At 49.3% G+C, this 17,256-nt stretch overlaps 1 protein-coding gene across 1 annotated transcript in view; it reads right to left on the bottom strand.

The window, feature by feature from the left end:
- The window catches only part of Hadh (hydroxyacyl-CoA dehydrogenase), a 34,612-nt gene that overhangs the window by 7,034 nt on the left and 10,322 nt on the right, over nucleotides 1-17,256 (bottom strand). Inside the window, exons 2-6 of the mRNA XM_048456741.3 lie at nucleotides 9,649-9,777; nucleotides 9,145-9,302; nucleotides 6,177-6,303; nucleotides 2,546-2,635; nucleotides 1,413-1,485 (exon numbers count right to left, since the gene is read on the bottom strand). Of these exons, the coding sequence (XP_048312698.1) occupies nucleotides 1,413-1,485; nucleotides 2,546-2,635; nucleotides 6,177-6,303; nucleotides 9,145-9,302; nucleotides 9,649-9,777 (577 nt within the window). The remainder of the gene's footprint in view (nucleotides 1-1,412; nucleotides 1,486-2,545; nucleotides 2,636-6,176; nucleotides 6,304-9,144; nucleotides 9,303-9,648; nucleotides 9,778-17,256) is intronic.

Here is a 17,256-nt window from a genome sequence, read left to right as displayed (position 1 = left end):
GCACAGAGGCAAGTTTAATATCTAAAGCCGGGTTTGAGGAGGCAAGTGTGCTTTCATCTGCTCGGAAGAGCTGGTGTGAATGCTTTGTTTGGGAAACGGCATTCTTGAGAGCGTTCGTAAATGATGTCACTCGAATAAACGACCGCACTTGTGTTTTGCTCGTCCCTACAGCCTTCTGGCTTGCACAGGAGACACCACACACTTTCCTTCTCAGAAACGGGAAAGAAGTCAGGCAGTAGGGGTATGCATCCATCCTAGCCATAGACCATGTCCTGAGGCTACAACAGACAAAGTCATTGTCTGTCAACTAGAAGTGGACACTTTAGGCCCAGTGATGGCTCAGTAGGTAAAGGTACTTGGCACGGGGCTAGGCGTGGTGACTCACGCCGCTAATCCCAACACTCGGGAGGCAGAGGCAGTGGAGCGCTGAGAGTTCAAGACCAGCCTGGTCTACAGAGCAAGTTCCAGGATGAAGAGGGCTGTTACACAGAGAAACCCTGTCTCGAAAGCCACACGTGCACGCGCGCGCACACACACACACACACAGTGTGTGCTTGCCATGTAAGCCTGGAGGCCTGAATTTGATCCCCAGAATTGCAGAAAGATAGGAGAGAACTGACCCCACAAAGTTGTCTTCTAACCACACACACAACATGGCATGATATGCAGGCATGCACGCACCACACACACATACAAACAAATATTTTTTTTAAGAAAGGGGGACATTTTAGATCATTCATGAGGTGCAAAGCAGGGCTTCATGACATTTTTCAATAAGGACATTGTCCCTACCACAGGTCAATTCTGTCACTGTCCCATCTCCCGCCCAACAGCCACAGGTTTTCTACATTAAACAACTTTAAACAACTAGTCTGGTTATTTTTCCATTATTCTCTTACTATTTGTAGGCACTTAGTGTGTGTGCATGGGGGTGTGTGTCTGTGTGTGCATAACATGTACCATAAATATGGATGCCTTTGTATGAGAGTATGCGTATGTGGTATGCGTGTATGAGTGTGTATAACAAGCATCACACACGCATGTATGCACAGGTGGAGAAGAGGGCTGGAGCTGGAGCTACACGTGGGTGTGAGCTGCCCGACACGGATGCTGGGAATCCGTCTGCAAGAACAGTATCAGCCAAGTCATTTCTCCCTCTCCTCCCAAGCAGTAAACTTTTAACTAAACGTTCTGCACCGTCTATGCCATTGCCGCAGCCTGGACTGGAGGCTCACAGGGAGGTCTGTGCCTTGGGGAACCCAGTGGCAAAGGTACTAGGACCAGGGCAAAGCTGAGCTTAGTCCTGCAGAATGAGAAAGCAGAGACCCCTTCTCAGGTTCCGCATAGCCCAAGCCTTCCTGCACGCACACAGACTGAGACCCGAGGGCCTTAGCCTGGCCTGGGACAGGTACCTCGCTCGTGCAGCCTGACGGCTTCTATGAGGTACGGCACCAAGAGACGGTTCACGATAAATCCAGGAGTGTCCTGTTGCAGGCGAGAGAGGGAGACAAGTGAATAGAGGTCAAGTTGGCTTTCTTACAGGAAAACCTTCGCGTGCCACTGAGGAAGGCCTCCTTGATGTCCCTCCGCCATGTTCCTCTCCTCCTGTCTGAGCACCCTGCGACTGTCTGCAGCGTTCTTTCTAAAACCCAGGCCTCCGTGTTCTGCTGGAGCTTTGCGTCCACCAGACTGGACTTGATGTACAGGCCTCTGATTCCCAGGGCTCAGAAACGGCTGGAACTGATGGACCCACAGAACTGTTTACAAACACAGCTGCTCATCAGCAGGCAGGAGTCAGGGCCCAGACAGACTCCTGGGTCTTTTTTTTTTTTTAAACTGAAACCTGGGCTCCCCTCTCTCAGACTTCATGTATGGTGGCATGGGGGGGGGGTGCCTTAGGGGTCGGACATAGTCTAGCCCTTCCAGGACAGGGAGAGACCTGCTATCAGTAGTGGCCATGGCTCATACTGTCTATTAGCAGTATCTTATAGCATCACACCCGTAAAAATCACCTCTCTCCCGGACTGTGCGCAGTCGGTCCCCAGGGGTCCATGTGTTGGTTCCGGGGAAGATGGGTCCCAGAGACAGATACTCAGATCGCTGAAGGCTTGTGCCTCAGAAGGGACCACTCCCTTCCTGAACAGAGTTTTTCCCAGCGACCTGACCCGAGCATCTCTCTGACTTGGACAAAGATGTGTTTGTTCCTCCAGAATGATCTCTGACCACAGTGACTCCACTTAGCCATGAGGTCTTCCCTAGAGCCCAACTGGTACTGACACCAGGGCCCTCAAAGCTCTAGAACTGCAACTAAGTAACACTGCCCCATCTGAAGAGGTGTCGAAGGATTTATACTGCACACAAGCCTCCAGCCCTAGTGCTGCTCCTAGCCCAGGACCCACACTTGGAGGACTCCTGCTGGGATGGTCTGAAAGAAAATGGCCCCCAAAAGGAGTGGCACTCTTAGGAGGTGTGACTTTATTGGAGTGGGTGTGGACTTGTTACTATAGTAACAGAAAAAGAAACAAAATCATTCCACATACTTTACCTTGCAAGAAACGGGATGCTTTCCGATGGTTTTACAAAAGTCGATCAGAGATTCAAAAGTCTTCTGGCTAGTCATCGGTGTTTTAATGACCTGGAAACACAAAGCAGGGACTCAGGACTGGAGAGGACAGAGAAGCAGTGGACCAGCTCCATGCCACTGAACCAAAGGCTCTATCTACACCGGTGACAAAAACATCTTTAGTTTTAGCCCAGTAGGCGTCTCAAGCCAGAAGCAAAATGTTGACCCAAACGTCCCTGCAAGACACTGGGGTCTGCAGAATGCACAAACCCAGTGGTTAAAATTCAAGTGTGTGCTGTTGGGTGGGGGTAAGGGAGTCTTTCAGGCACTGTGATCCAGGTGTCTTAGAGTCAAATCCCAGGTGTATGGCTTTACTGAATTTGGCATGGAACACTGGGCATGTTTCTTGAAACTGCAATGACATTAAAACCACAGGATGCTGAGGTAAGAAAGAGTGAGCAGGGGTGAAGCGCCAAGCATGGCACCTAGTAGAAGGAAAAGCCAAGGAGATCCCAGCTCTGATTTGTGTTGCTAATGGCTACAGGACGGAAACTCGTGTGGAGCGGGCAGGGGCTTGGGTGAGATGAGGTGGTGGCTGTCCTGAAGGTTCTTCTGCATGGACCCCACCTCTGCTGATGATGAGGGGTGATATACCCAAGACACGGCCATCTGGATTTCCAGACGAGTGTCTATTTCAGGTGCCACCCGCTGACACACAGATGCCCCAGCTCCCAGGCCCTGCACTTCAAGAGCGGTCATCGGGGAGGAGAGCTTTCATTTTAATCAGTAGGACCCCAAAGGCTGCCACTGGGGCTGACAGACCTCCTGACCTTCCCTTCAGGGCACACACAGCTGCTATGTCACTGGAATCCAGAAGAGGTGGTACCATGTGTAACACCTCAAATGATAGCTCTCGGAGTCAGTTGTGTAAATTGGAGAGCCCAATGTGAATTATACACACCACATATGTACACAAGTTTGTTTTTTGGTTTTGGTTTGGTTTGGTTTTCCAAGACAACATTTCTCTATAGCTTTGGAGCCTGTCCTGGAACTAGCTTGTGTAGTAGATCAGGCTGGCCTCGAACTCAGAGATCCGCCTGCCTCTACCTCCCGAGTGCTGGGTTAAAGGTGTGCGCCACCAGCACCCGGTTGTACACAAGTATTTTCAGTGGCGGTTAAGAACTTCAATTAGAGTCATGATGAGGAGGCCCAGCTCCTCCAGTAGACCCTGGCAGGTGTCTCCATCCCTTTGGTGAAATGAGAATCAAATGAGAATCAAGATACTGGATGTGTTCCCTGTAAGAAGACGATCGGATCTGGCTAAAGGAGCTAAGTCTGTGTGGGGTGAGGAGCTACATGAAAAGCATAGGAGAACCAACAAGCACCGAGAGACGGAGACGAAGACAGAACGGACCAGAAACTCCCATGAACTGAGATCTTCAAACTATTCTGAGGGAGCCTGGAGGCCGGTGTCAGATCACAGGCAGCTAGGACAACCCACGCCAGCCTTGGATCTTCAAGGTAAGCTGCTGGGGCTTAAAGGAGTCGGTGGCTGAGGTTTGGGAGTTTTGTAAACATGAGGAGTGCGCATGATCCTTCCTGCATCCACCATTCATCAACACAGATAATACAGCCCCTCCCCGCCCGGCACAAGTCCCGCCCCCGCATAAGTCCCGCCCCCAGGGAAGGGAAAGGCTCCTTGGCTCACCGCTGCCCCCTTGGCTCACCAACAGCACACAAAAATCCTAACCTGGAGTGGCGAGTTGGTCATCAGTCCCTAGCTGAGAAACAAGTGGCAGCTGAGAGCTGCTGGGAGGTGCGGAGTAGGTTTTCTTTAAGGGCGTGGCCCCTGGTAAGTCAATCATGTTCCAATGGGAAGCCACGCCCCCAAGAGTGTATGGACCTGATGGGTTTCATTTACAAAAGAAAAAAAAAATGAGGACACATTTGAAGGATGCAGAGGGGAGCGGGGGGCCTGGAAGGGTTGTGGGGTGGGAGGTTGGACAGAGGGAAATGTGATTTAAATCCATCATCTGAAATTCTCAGACAACTAACAAAAAGGAATAAACAGCTATAAATAAATATTCAAGAGAATGGGACACTTTCAGAGACTACTTTCTAAAAATGGTAACAGTTGCTAAGCATTTTCTGTTACCCAAGGCCCTACATCTCTCAAGATGCAATGCGAAAGACTCTTGCTCTTTACTGGAACACGACAGAACGTACTAGCTGCAGACCGGAAATTCAGGAAACCTAGAACCTATACTCCATGAATCACTAGGTGCCAAAATGAACCCCTTCCTTCTGCAGAAGGGCAAATGGTATCTTCTACTTCCCATGATTCCCCACTACTTCCCATGATTCCCCTCACCTCTTCTTTTCACTGCTCACTTCCTTTTCTAAAAATCGAGTTTGCATTATGTGTTTAGGTGCTCTGACTGCATATGTGCATGTCTCGTGCCCACAAAGGTCAAAGACAGTGTTAGATCCCTTGGGACTGGAATTACAAAGAGCTGTGAGCTGCCATGTGAGTCCTGGGAGTCAAACCCAGGTCCTTTGGAAGTGCAGCCAGTACTCCTAACCACTGAACCATCTCTCCTGCCCATGGCTGACTTCTTTAATACCACATTAGAAGAATAGAGGAACAATGTCTGGACAGGAAAGTTCCCACCGCAGGAAGATCGGACCTGCCACTCAGAAAAAAGAAAAAGGGGATATAAAGCAGCCAGAACAGACAAAACATGCTCACGAGGGGATCAGCAGTGAGGGAGACAGGAGGCAAGAGGTTGGGCGAGAAGGCAGCCATGAACAACTCCCAGAGAGGCCCCGCCAGTGTCTGGAGGTTTGCCTGGCTCCACACGGCAGCATCCCCCACACTTCGCACGGCAATAACTCCACAGCCTCAGACCAAATGCTTCTTTAATAGCGGTCGTCCTGGAGACCCTGTAATTAGCCCCTTTAAAGGGCAAGCTGCCACACTTCAAGTGCAAATTGTCTGTCGTGACTCCATTTCCCAGCGAGTGAGCAGAAGCCGTCCAAACAGGAACACTGGGCAAGCGCCAGGCAAGCCCTGCCTGGCCCGGCCCTCTCCCTCTCTCTCTCGTCTGAGGTCAGGAGGCTCAAGGCTGCAGGAAGCTGCTTTTAATAGGCTCTGATCACAGCGTGGAGATGTGACTCACCCAAGACAATACTAAAAGGATGGCTGCATGGGACCAGGATTCACACCAGGGGTGACACACATCATGTCGGACAAGACCTGCATCTCCAGCATGAGCAAGCTGACCTCAGCAAGACAGCATGAAGGTGTATAGGCCTCACCTCCCTCGTCTAGTCAGGGACTCTTAGTGTCCCTCTCTGTCTGATGCCCCTATCAGCAATGTCACTGGAGACACAAGCAAGTCAGTAACAAACCTAGGAGCATAAAGTAGCAGGCGTTGCTTCTTTCTTTGGTCCTGAAGAGGACAAATTGTGGCAAGAGCAATACAAAGGGGTGACCTTCCGGGTTCCTCTTAAATTTCCTACAACCTAACGCCCAGTGGGAGGACAGGCGCGCCTAGGAAACAGAACTGCAAAAGCCAGAGAGCAAAACACAGAGGACCAGATGCCCACTGACCTCCACAAGCTTCATCATGGGGACCGGGTTGAAGAAATGGAGGCCAGCAAATCGGTCTTGCCGGGTAGTGGCATTGGCCATGCTTGTGATCTGCAGAGAAGAGGTGTTGCTGGCAAAGATGGTGTGTCTGCGGAGAGAGAAAACGGTGGAGAAGCAGAATGAGTCCCATGGGTGCCCACGGTCCGAACCGTGGCACCGCATTCTCACAGGGCACAGCCAGGCACTGTAGATCTGCTGGAGCGCCCTGCTGAGGAAGTCAGTCAAAAGGCACGTCCGCCACACAGTGGCTGGAAGCCAGTGACTGCATTTATATGGAATCCCTGCAATTTGCAAAGGAAGGGGGTGGTGATGCACAACTTTAATCCTAGCACTCGGGAGGCAGAGGCAGGTGGATCTCTGTGAGTTCCAGCCCAGCCTGGTCCACAGAGTGAGTTCCAGGACAGACAGGGCAGAGCAGAGAAATCCTGTCTCAAAAACAAAACAAAACAAAACAATAACAAAAAAAACAAGACAAAAAACCTGTATTTGAAATTAACTTACCAACCAGCTCATATGCACGACCAGCTTTTCTGAAATTTTAGAAACTAGAGTTCTCCTGTCTACATATTTCAGTTTTCAGGATATGTGAGGGAAAGAGGGGGAAGCAATTAATGAGAAGACCTACTCAACCTAACACAACGAAGTGATCAGACTCATGAGAAAATGGAAGGATGGACCAGACATTTAGACCAGACCACAAAATCTGTACACACTCCTCAGAGAAAGGCGGCTGAGCACACAGGAGCACAGGACAGTCCCCTCTAGTGAAAACCCTTCACTTCGTCATTAGACATGACTTAAAATGAAAGCATACTGCGCTGAGCATGCTCAAAAGGGAATTTTACTCACACAGAAAACCTGGGAAAGGGTGTGTGTGTGTGCACACACAAGACACATGTACTGTGCTCACAGGCCATCCTGAAAAAGCACTTCTATTTATTTAATATGCCAAGAATTTTAACTTATAAATCTCAACTTACAAATTCCATACTGCCTTGAGACTAAAATCCAATTCTTTTCTTTTTCCTTCTCAAAATTTAATTTGTTAAGATCAGAATATAGTGGGGAGCAAATACTCCCGGCTGGATGGTTTGGCTTTCCTGCAGCGCCACCTTGTGGATAGCTCACAAAGCAGCAGGACGTCCTTTAGCCCAGTTGGATCTGGTCTTAGTATCCAAGGAGAGTGGCCCTTTCCGACCTGATTCTCAGGGCAGAGGAGGGGGGTCCCTGACTCTCTAAAGCAATATAGTCTGTCCAAATTCAGGGGCAAGCAAAAAGAAAGCATCTGGGGAAGAAAGAAATTCAGAACTTTGGAAAAGAAAGGAGGGTAAAGGAGAGGCCAGCCTGGGAGTGGTCACCTACACTTGCAATCCTAGCACAGGGGTTGCTGAGGCAGGAGGATTGTGAGGTGGAGGCTGTCGCCTTGGACTTGAGAAGACACTGTCTTGGCAGTGTGGGGAGATGGCTGAAATGGGTAAGCAGCTAAGGGATGAGGCTCTCTGAGGTCTCAGGTCAGGCGAGCCTGCTTTCAAGGAACTGGCAGGGGTACCTTTCTCCACCTCCACGGCCGGTTACTTAAAAGCCAAGGTAGCACTGGGAAGGTCTTCGCAATTTTCTACCTCAGAAACCTTAAATTACAGGTTGTAAACCTCAGGACATCCCAAGGTCAGATGGAGAAGGAAGTGGTGCCCTTCCCCCTTCCTCTCGTGTTCCTCCACGGACACCAGGGGGCAGCTGGACTTTTCGCTGCCAAGGAGCAACCTGGCAGCAAGGCCAACCTGCTTAAGGAGAAGCGTGAAGGGCAACTTTGCCAGGCTCCTCGCTGCCTTGAGAGCCAAGCCCAGTACCGGAAGTGTCCTCTTTGTCATATGTTTCTGCTGTGCTAAATGGACACAGTCAGCAGAATGCTACATAGAGGACAAGACAGAACCAGGGCCTCTCCCACACACAGCCCAGCGAGTCGATACACAAGAGTTTCTCTTTAGTCACAGATCACCTGTTTCCCTGAGAATTACTTTTGCATATAACCTTACGCCACCTTTTAGGTCTAACGATGAAGAGAGAAGTATAGTCAAGAAGGTCACAAGTCAAGCACATGTCAGTTAATTGGTCAGCTGTCATAACTGCCAAAAGCTAGCTAAATCTAGGAGGCCCTAGATTGTGACCCTAGACTGTTGTCACCTGTGCATAATCTTACTGACACCAGAGGCCCCCACAGGCCTGGACACTCCTCCATGACCCGGACGTGGCTGTCTTTTCTCTGCTATCCTCATGGGAACCTGGTGGATTCGGTGTTCACTTAATGCCCCCAAGAGAGTTGTAACTAACCCCCAGATAAAACTGTAAACAGGAGTGTTGAAGATTGATTGCACAAATGGAAGGCAGAATGCCTTCAATTAAACCATTCTGGCCAGCATCTGAGGCCTTATCAGTGCTGGCCGCCAGGGGGCAGCACAACCACCTTGGTGACTTTGTTGACTCCCCACTGGAAGCCTTACCCTCTGGGAGGAGTGAATGGGGGGTGGCGGGGAAGAAGGTGAAGGGAGCGGGAGTGGGAACTGGGATTGGTATGTAAAATGAGAAAAGATTGTTTTTTAAAAGATAAGAAAAAATCATTAAAAAAAAAAAACACGAGAAACAAAACACGCTGTCTGGTGTCTGGTGCCCTCTAGACTCCCACAGCCCTGGAAGGAGTCGCCTCCGCGTCTTCTATTAGCAAATCACACAAAGGTCTGCGCCCCCTAGTGGTTACAGGAAACACTCAGGCTCGACACTGAACAGATTTTCCATCTAACCACAGGCAACTAGACCCCTCCTACGGACAAGGATGGGAGAAGGGAACCTATCAAGAGGTGCTGGGGAGCAGAGAGCTGGGTCGGCTGTCAGAGCCGGAAGCTCAAGAGCCAGGGCAGGAGGTTCGGTCACGTACTCGGCAGCGAACTTGTCCAGCCGCTGGAACAGCTCATTCTTCAACTTCAGATTCTCCACGACAGCCTCCACCACCAGGTCCGTGCTGTGCACGCTGGAGGCTGCGTCGGTGCTGGTGGAGAGGCAGCTCAGGGTCTTCGCCATGAACTCGTCGCCAGCCTAGGCAGACAAGAGGGGGAAGAGAGCATTCACTGGGCCCTGCCGGCCATGGTCTTGGGTGACCCCTGCAAATGGGTTCTTTGACACCCCCCACCCCCAGGGAGTCACGACCCACAGGTTGAGAAGCACTGCATTAGCACCTCCCCAACAGCAAAATGGTTGACTCCTTCTGCGTTCTAATCAGCCCCAGTGGAATGTTTAGTGGCAAATTACATAGGTCTAAACAGGCGTAGTTTTACACAATTAGCCACAAGCACGCGATAAGGTAAAGCCCCGCCCCTGCCCCGCCCACCACAAAGGTGGAGCCGTCAGAGGACTGGTCTTAGGGACACTGATAAGAACTTACCTTAGGGTTTTCTGCGAACTTCTTCTTTGCCATTCTTTTCAGACTGTCCTCAATTCCCTTCTTGGATTTTGCCAGAATGTCCTCTGTTTGGTCCACCAATACTACCGTATGGCCAGTCGCTGCAGCCACCTAATGGGAAAAACAAAAGTTTAAAGAAAAAGAGTCCGTTTCAATATTCCACGTGACTTCTACCACTCTTGCCTTCTACTTCTTGCCTGGCATGGTCATAAACCCCACAACAGATTCCCACATGACGCACAGCGGTAAAACCTCCCGCAGGGTGTGAAGGCCACAGAAGGCCCCTTCCTATAGAGCCCAACTACCCGTTGTTCCAAAAAGGAGCTTGCATTTTCTCCTTAGAGCTGGAGATGGGGTGCAGTTCCACCCCTCTGCCTCCCTCGGTCCCCTTTGTTTCCTGCTTCTGCAGCCCTTAAATCAGAAGTAGGTGAAACTTAAAATCCTAATCCCCAAGACAAAAAAAAAAAAAAAGACTGTCCCCAAGAGCTATCTGAAGACAAAATTTAAAAGGGAGCAAAGTCTATGTCACCCAATGTCACCCAGTTTACAGGGGTGGGGATTCCTGATTTCCCGCCTTCTCTGTCCCTCCCTCCCCCAGATACGGTATATTGAGCAAAGCTAACGAGTTAACAACCAGCTTGGTTTATACACTGTCTGCGTCAAATCGACCCCTTTAAACAGGCTGCCAAAAGCTTGGGCGAGGACCATCCTGCTCTTTAGACAAACTTCCTGCTGGTTTGTCTAAGACATCGGTCATTGATTCACCTACATACAGGGGCAAGGCAATCAAGTCAGCATAGGAGCAGAAGGACACCTAGCCTACCGCAGACATGACGTGACAGCCAGCACTGATGAGAGGCCCGTTGGGACCCACAGTACTCATTAAAGCCCCAGCCTTAGGACCCATGGACACTGGTGGTATGGCAAGAGGGGTGGACGGCCCAAGAAGTAAGGCAAAAATGGCAAGTCTTAAACCACTGTCATCATGGAAGATTCTTGAAGCCAAGCAACTAAAACTCAAAGCAGACAATAAAGAGGGAAAGAAACAGAAACAAATGAGCAGCATTTAAAGGTAAACAGGTTCGAATCCCAAAGCAAGATGTCCAATGCAAAATCAAGATTGAAAGGCAGGTTTCATAATACAATGACATCCAGGGTTTCTCCCACACAGCCGAACAGGTCCGAGCCTGCATGGCCTGTGGGCTGCTTCAGCATCCCAATGCCTGAGAGCCACAGAATGAAAACGTTGTTGAGACTCAAGGACTGACAGATCAAGACAAAGGGGACAAGAAGGATGAGTCATCTTGATAGAAGACAGACGTACACAGTGAGCTCAGCTGTCAGTGTAAGGCCAAACTCTTCGCCAAAGCAGAACACCCACGGACCCAGCCCAGCTTCTCTCTAAGAAGCCAAGGCCAAGAGCCAACAACTCGAATCCTGCACAAATCAGTCTCCAGTTCAGTAAGTTCAAGGTGAATAGGCAGGGCAAATTTAGACGCAGTATAGAACGGAGCTGACACAGCACCCACTCTGCCTTCAGGAAGGCTGCTCGCGAAGCTGACCCTGGACTCACATCTGGAACTTGGGTGTAGAGAGAATTCCCTCCATCCTCTGACAAAGCACCTTATACTGCTGCAGGCTCTCCCGAGAGAGTGCAATTTGGAATGTGCCAGGTAGCGGGTGATATCATGTCTAGCATCCAGTAAAAATCCTGGGTACCAAGTCTCTCGCTAGTGCCCCTATGGACATCCTTTATATGTCGTGCCACATCTGGCTGCCGAGGGAACTGCACGTGTCCAATGTGACTCCTCTCGCCTGATAGGTGACATACCCCAGTGGCCCTACCCTTTGCAGTAGCAAACTGCCACCAGGAGAATGTGGGTCCTGTGGTCCCTCATTGGTTTGGGAAGAGCTAGTAGAGAAACTTTAACAGAAATGAACACATTTCAAGTTCCTGGTTGGGCCAGGCAGGTAACTGAACTGCTCTGTGTTTGGCAGTTGTGATAAGTCACTGACTTGGACCGACAGGAGTGATGGCCACCAATGGAGGTTTGTGACCGGCAAAGCGGGGACAAATAAGCGGCTGCCTTGGGGACCCTTTTGCTCTTGTCTTGGCTCCTCTGAAATACCATCCCGATGCCATTTGAAACAAGTCGTTCTCACATAGTTTCTCTTGACTTCTGCCCTAGATGGTTCCTTGAGGGGACCACAGAGGATCCCTGAACTCCTACCCACCTGCGTCCCAACCCAATGTCCCCCTCTTCGTCTCTACCAGGAAACTGCCCAGGTCTTTCCAGCTTAGAGTTGAGTGGATTAAATACTTATGGCACAAGATAGTGCCAAGCAGACGGGAATGGCAACCAAGAGCGATGGTGGAGAAAGCCTCCTACATGGGGAGTTTATAATCTCAATTGTGAAAGCGTCAAACTACCCAAAATGAAGCCTCTGGTCTACCAGTACACCCACAATGGCTCAGCACTCAGGGAACAAGTACCTGCGATGGCCCAGTACCCCAGGGAGTAAGCACCCACAATGGCCAAGCACCCAGGGCCGTACCTGTGATGGCCCAGCACCTAGGGAACAAGTACCTGCGATGGCCCAGTACCCCAGGGAGTAAGTACCTGCGATGGCCCAGCACTCAGGGAGCAAGCACCCACAATGGCTCGCACCCCAGGAAGCAAGCATTAATCCTTAAACAAGTAGGTCTCCCTTGAGGTGAGACTGCAGGTGTTATTTCTAAAAAAGCATCTTCCTGGTCACAACAGCCACCTCTGACTGACCGAGCACTTTTTGTTGGGTTTCAGTCGAGTGGTGCCAGCCTCGCATCTTTAAGCAGAGCAAAGGAAACCTACGGGTGCTGTGCACGCAACTGGCCAAACACAGCTGCTCAATCACAGGGAAACTACACCTCCAGGCAGTGTTCCAGGAGAGTGAAATATGACATGCAAGTTACATGAACATGTCAGGGTGACTCTGTATAAATCACTGCTTATGTCTCGCTGATTCAGAAGACCCAGGAGGCGCTGACTGATACCAAGACCAACACCATCTAAATGCTCAGGTTCCATACAGTCCCTTCCAACAGAAGGGCCCTAGAGACACAGGCCGGCAGCTACTTGAGGGCAACGTCATGTCTTAATCTACCTTTGCAAACCTCAAAGTCAGGCCCATAAATAACACATGGCCTGGTACACATCACATGCTTCATGCTTCATACAATATCCATGGGATTAGGAGACCAGTGTTCCTTGCTTCTACCACTTCACTCCACCCAGGCTTCATCACACACCAGTGGGAAATAAGCCAGAGATTTACACCGAGTCACTCCGACGTGATCATGACACCCTCTCACTGGTGAGTCAGTCTAAATGGGTCGCTGCAGAAATGGATGCTGGAGCTGGCAGTCTGGCTTGTGCCTCAGTGAAATCCAGAAAGCTGCACGATTCTCACTGCAGACTAGCCTGACCCACTCAGACAACTTAAAGTATGGCTAAGCCACCAAGGCCTCCTGAGAGCCAGCATGCTTTTTCCTGAATTACTGGTGGACTTATCGGATTTTTTTTTTTTGTATAAACCATTGGAAGTAGCATTCCACACCAACTCTCAACCAACAGAAAAACATAAATCCTTTTAAAAAGAGAAAAAAATGTAACAAGAACTGGAAGGGGTATGTACTGAGAACCTGCTGAGCGCCAGGATCAAGGCTGCATTTTCCCAAGACTATTTCTGACTAACCCAACAGGTTTGGGGAAGCAAATAACATCCATTTAGCAAAAGATGCCATCAATACAAAAGAGGCTGAGCCTTGCCCACAACTACTCAGTGAAGCCATGAAGCCAGGATTAAGTTCTGAATCTGCTTGGCTCCCGGACCTGTCTTCCTGGAAACATCAGAGGCACACATGACATTTTGACGATCTGCTAAAATAATCAGTTTTCAAAATACAATAGCATAAAATAGCGTTTATAAAATAGAAACTAAATGTATATTCTCTTCCAACTCAAGAAAGAGGATAGTAACTACTGCAGGCTTGGTAACAATACCACCACTAAAAGTCCTGCTAAGTAACAAACCAGTTTCCCCCACTGATGTTCTGATACACGTTAACAGTCCCTATGAAACTAACCTTACTGTTCCATTTGATGCATGAAGAAAAACGGAAACTTACAGAGTGTTGTATAACAGTTTTTTCTCTAAGATTCAAACTCTGAGATTAAAACAGTTTTTTCTCTGAGATTAAAACTCTGCCTGACGATGGTAGTGCACCCCTTTAGTCCCAGCACTTGCGAGGCAGAGGCAGGCAGATCTCTGTGAGTTCGAGGTCGGCCTGCTCAACAGAGAGAGTTACAGGACACGCTCCAACCCTGCATCCTGCAGGAGGAGGCTCCTTAAGCAGGAAGGTAAACAACTCAAAATAGCTTCAGGATGTCCCTAAAACTGACCAAATTCTCTAGACCCCTCCATGCCAGAGGAAGTAATGAAAGCCGAGAGCCCCTCCTCAGACTCAACAAAGCCAAACTGAGGAGATTCCCCAAGGCAAGCTGAGCTATACAAAAAGACTCAGACCAGACCAGCTGCCTGGAAGAAGCAGAAGCCAGCTGCGCTGCCTGGAAGAGGTTCAGGCCAGTTGCGGCACCTAGAAAGGACACTCTCCAACCCGCTGAACTGCCTGCTGTCTGTGCAGTGTGCTCCAGGTTCCTAGCCTTGTGAACAGTCACCCATGCTGGCGTGGGCCCTGTTGATGCAGCTCCCTTTAGAGTCATCTCTGCTCCTGTAGGAAACCCCTCACCCATATCCCTGTAAGTAACCTCAATAAAACCCAAGGTTCACCAAGTTGGACTTTGGTAGTATCTGTACTTTGGTCTGTCCTGGTCTTCCTGTCTGGAATGAGCAGACTGTGGGTGTTGCATCTCCCCCGGAAAAGTTGTCACACAACCCAGAAATTAACTAGAACAATAAGTCTACAATTATATGGCTTCCATCAAGCATAATTATGACAATGTAACACTGTGCTGAGCTGGGAAGCTCAGTTCTATGGGCCCAAAGTCCTTCCAAACTCATTATCACATGCCTGTGACTGCCCTTCCTCCCGCTTTCTTCTCTCAACCTTTACAAAATGTCACTGAAAGAGAAGCTGTGACTTCACCTGGCACAAATAATATTGTGCATGCAAAGGTAGAAAGGACACTGATGTCTCAGATCTCGTGAGTGCTGAAAACGCACCCCCATATCATACAGAACATACTATGTTTAATTCCAGAATCATTGATTGAAAAAAGGAAACCCAAGTTATAAAATTCTTATAAAACCTTTGGGTTTCCCCCACCTCACACATACACACACACACACACACACACACACACACACACACACACACACACACACAAAATAGATAAATAAGCCTGAAGATCAAAGTTCAAGAAACATTGTGTATTAGCCACCTCTCATGCTGCTGCGATAAAAGCCACTTAAGGGAAGAAGGGCTTATTCTGGAGAAGTCACAGTAGGATGTTGAAGCAGCTGCTATGTCCTAGTCAGGAAGCAGAGAGCAGCAAATGGAAGTGATCAACCAGCTTTCTCCTTTCTATGCAGTCCACAAACCAAGCCTAGGGAATGGTGCCACCCACTTAATGGCAGGTCTCCCACCAAAATGAAACTATCATGATAGCTCCCCACAGGCATGGCTAGAGGCTCCCAAGTGATTCTTCTTTCCTTTCTTTCTTTTTATTCTTTCTTTTTTTGGGGGGGGGGGGCGCTTCAAGATAGGGTTTCTCTGTCTGTCTTGGACAGGCAATCTGTAGACCAGGCTGGCCTCGAACTCACAGACATCCATTTGCCTCTGCCCCCCAAGTGTGCCACCACCACCAGCAACTCTTTCTTAACAGTTGATCTCCTGGTGTGGTGGTTTGAAGGAGAATGTCCCTCGTAGGCTCATGTATTTGAACATTTGGGTCACAGTTGGCGGGGCTGCTTCTGGAGGTTTAAGAGGTGTGGCCTTGTTGGAGAGAGTACATCACTGGGGGTGGGCTTTGGACAAGTCAACAGCAAGTCATGGACTGGAAGCAGCGCATGGGGCGCTACCCATCCGTGCTGTACTATTGGCTACTGACGGGCTATGGAAGAGGAGTCATTATCATCAACGCCTGTTCTTCACTGGTGAGTCCACCAGGCTGCGCTGCATAATCCCATGTTCATGATCACTCAGATGGCCCTGGTTACACTCAGTGGGTCACAAAAGAAAGTAAAAAGGCATGAACATGGGAGAGGGAACTGGGGGTGTGGGTGGGGACTTGAAATGGGTGGAAAGGAGATAAGAACGGGTAGGGGAGACGAGAGTAACCAAGTGCCAGAGCAAACTTAAACAATGAAGAAATAGACTCCCTAGGGAAAGTATGACCCAGGCAGTTAAAAGTTATCAAAACTTACACTCACAGGCTCTGCCCACACATGGCCCCACTGGCAGTAGAGAGAAATGAAAATAAAGATGAAATATCAAATCATAACTTCAGGAGGTTACCCAAGTGCACACTGCGCTTGAGTCCTCCCACAGGTGGAATCCCACAGTGGGAGCGCCACACCATGGGATGGTGCAAGTCCACTCTGGCAGTTCTAAGGGAATTTCTCAGGGTCTTACATTTTCACTGTGTCCAATATGCGTAACACGCAACATCTGTGTGAACTGATGTTACCAGTAAGGCTTCTGGTCACCGGCAGGCTCTTAGCTGAGCTTTGCAAGACTCGAATACACCAGGAGCTTGAAATCCAATGCAGTGGTGATGGACGTGCTTAGTATGCGTGTGGCCCTGGGTTCAGTCTTCAGGACCAAAAGCGTGTGTGTGTGTGTGTGTGTGTGTGTGTGTGTGCACGCGCCTGTGTGTTATAATTATTTTGTTTAAAGTAATTAGACCAGGGGTTTGAGAGATGTTCAGTGGTGAGGGCTTGTTGTTCTTATAAAGGACCCGAATTCGGCTCCAAGCTCCCTCTTCTGTTACTGCTACAAGAATTACAGATAAACTACCAATGGCTACTGTAGTCTGAATATAGTTTTCCCGCCGAACCTTGTGTTCAGCTTTGGTCCCAATGAGTGGTACAGGAAGGGGAAGACCAGAAGATTATGGGAATAGATGCGTTAGACAAAAGTCTTCTGTAGGAGGGGGTCCATCTCTATAGAACAGGACGCTATGGAGTGAGTGTGGCTCTCTCTTGCTTCTCTCCTGGATGAATCCACCTTCCCTCCCACACTCTAGCATGGGTTGAAGCAGGACAAAACCTTCACCAGATCTGGCTGCCTGCCCCAGGGCATTCCAACAGACAGAATAAGGAGTTACACAAACCCCTTTTCTTTAGAGGAATAGAAAACATATTGAGACAGTGGCAGCTCATAGTTAATCTATAGTTAACCTATAGTTAATCCATGTTCATCCTTCCCTGTCATATTTTATGTGGAGGTGGGAGAACAGGGTGGACCTTAAACAACGGCTGCAAAGTCAGCATACAAGGGAAAGTCAACTGGTAAAAGGGAAGGCTAGAAAACCCCATGTTAGCCCAACAAAATGTGGCCACTGGTGAGGGGTCACAGGCACTCAGAGC

This window comes from Myodes glareolus, chromosome 17 (genome assembly GCF_982192425.1).
Source record: "Myodes glareolus chromosome 17, mMyoGla1.1, whole genome shotgun sequence".
In the NCBI taxonomy this organism is placed as follows: Eukaryota; Metazoa; Chordata; class Mammalia; order Rodentia; family Cricetidae; genus Myodes; species Myodes glareolus.
Note: the sequence above shows the minus strand (reverse complement) of the source record. Positions and strands in the feature narration are given on the sequence as shown.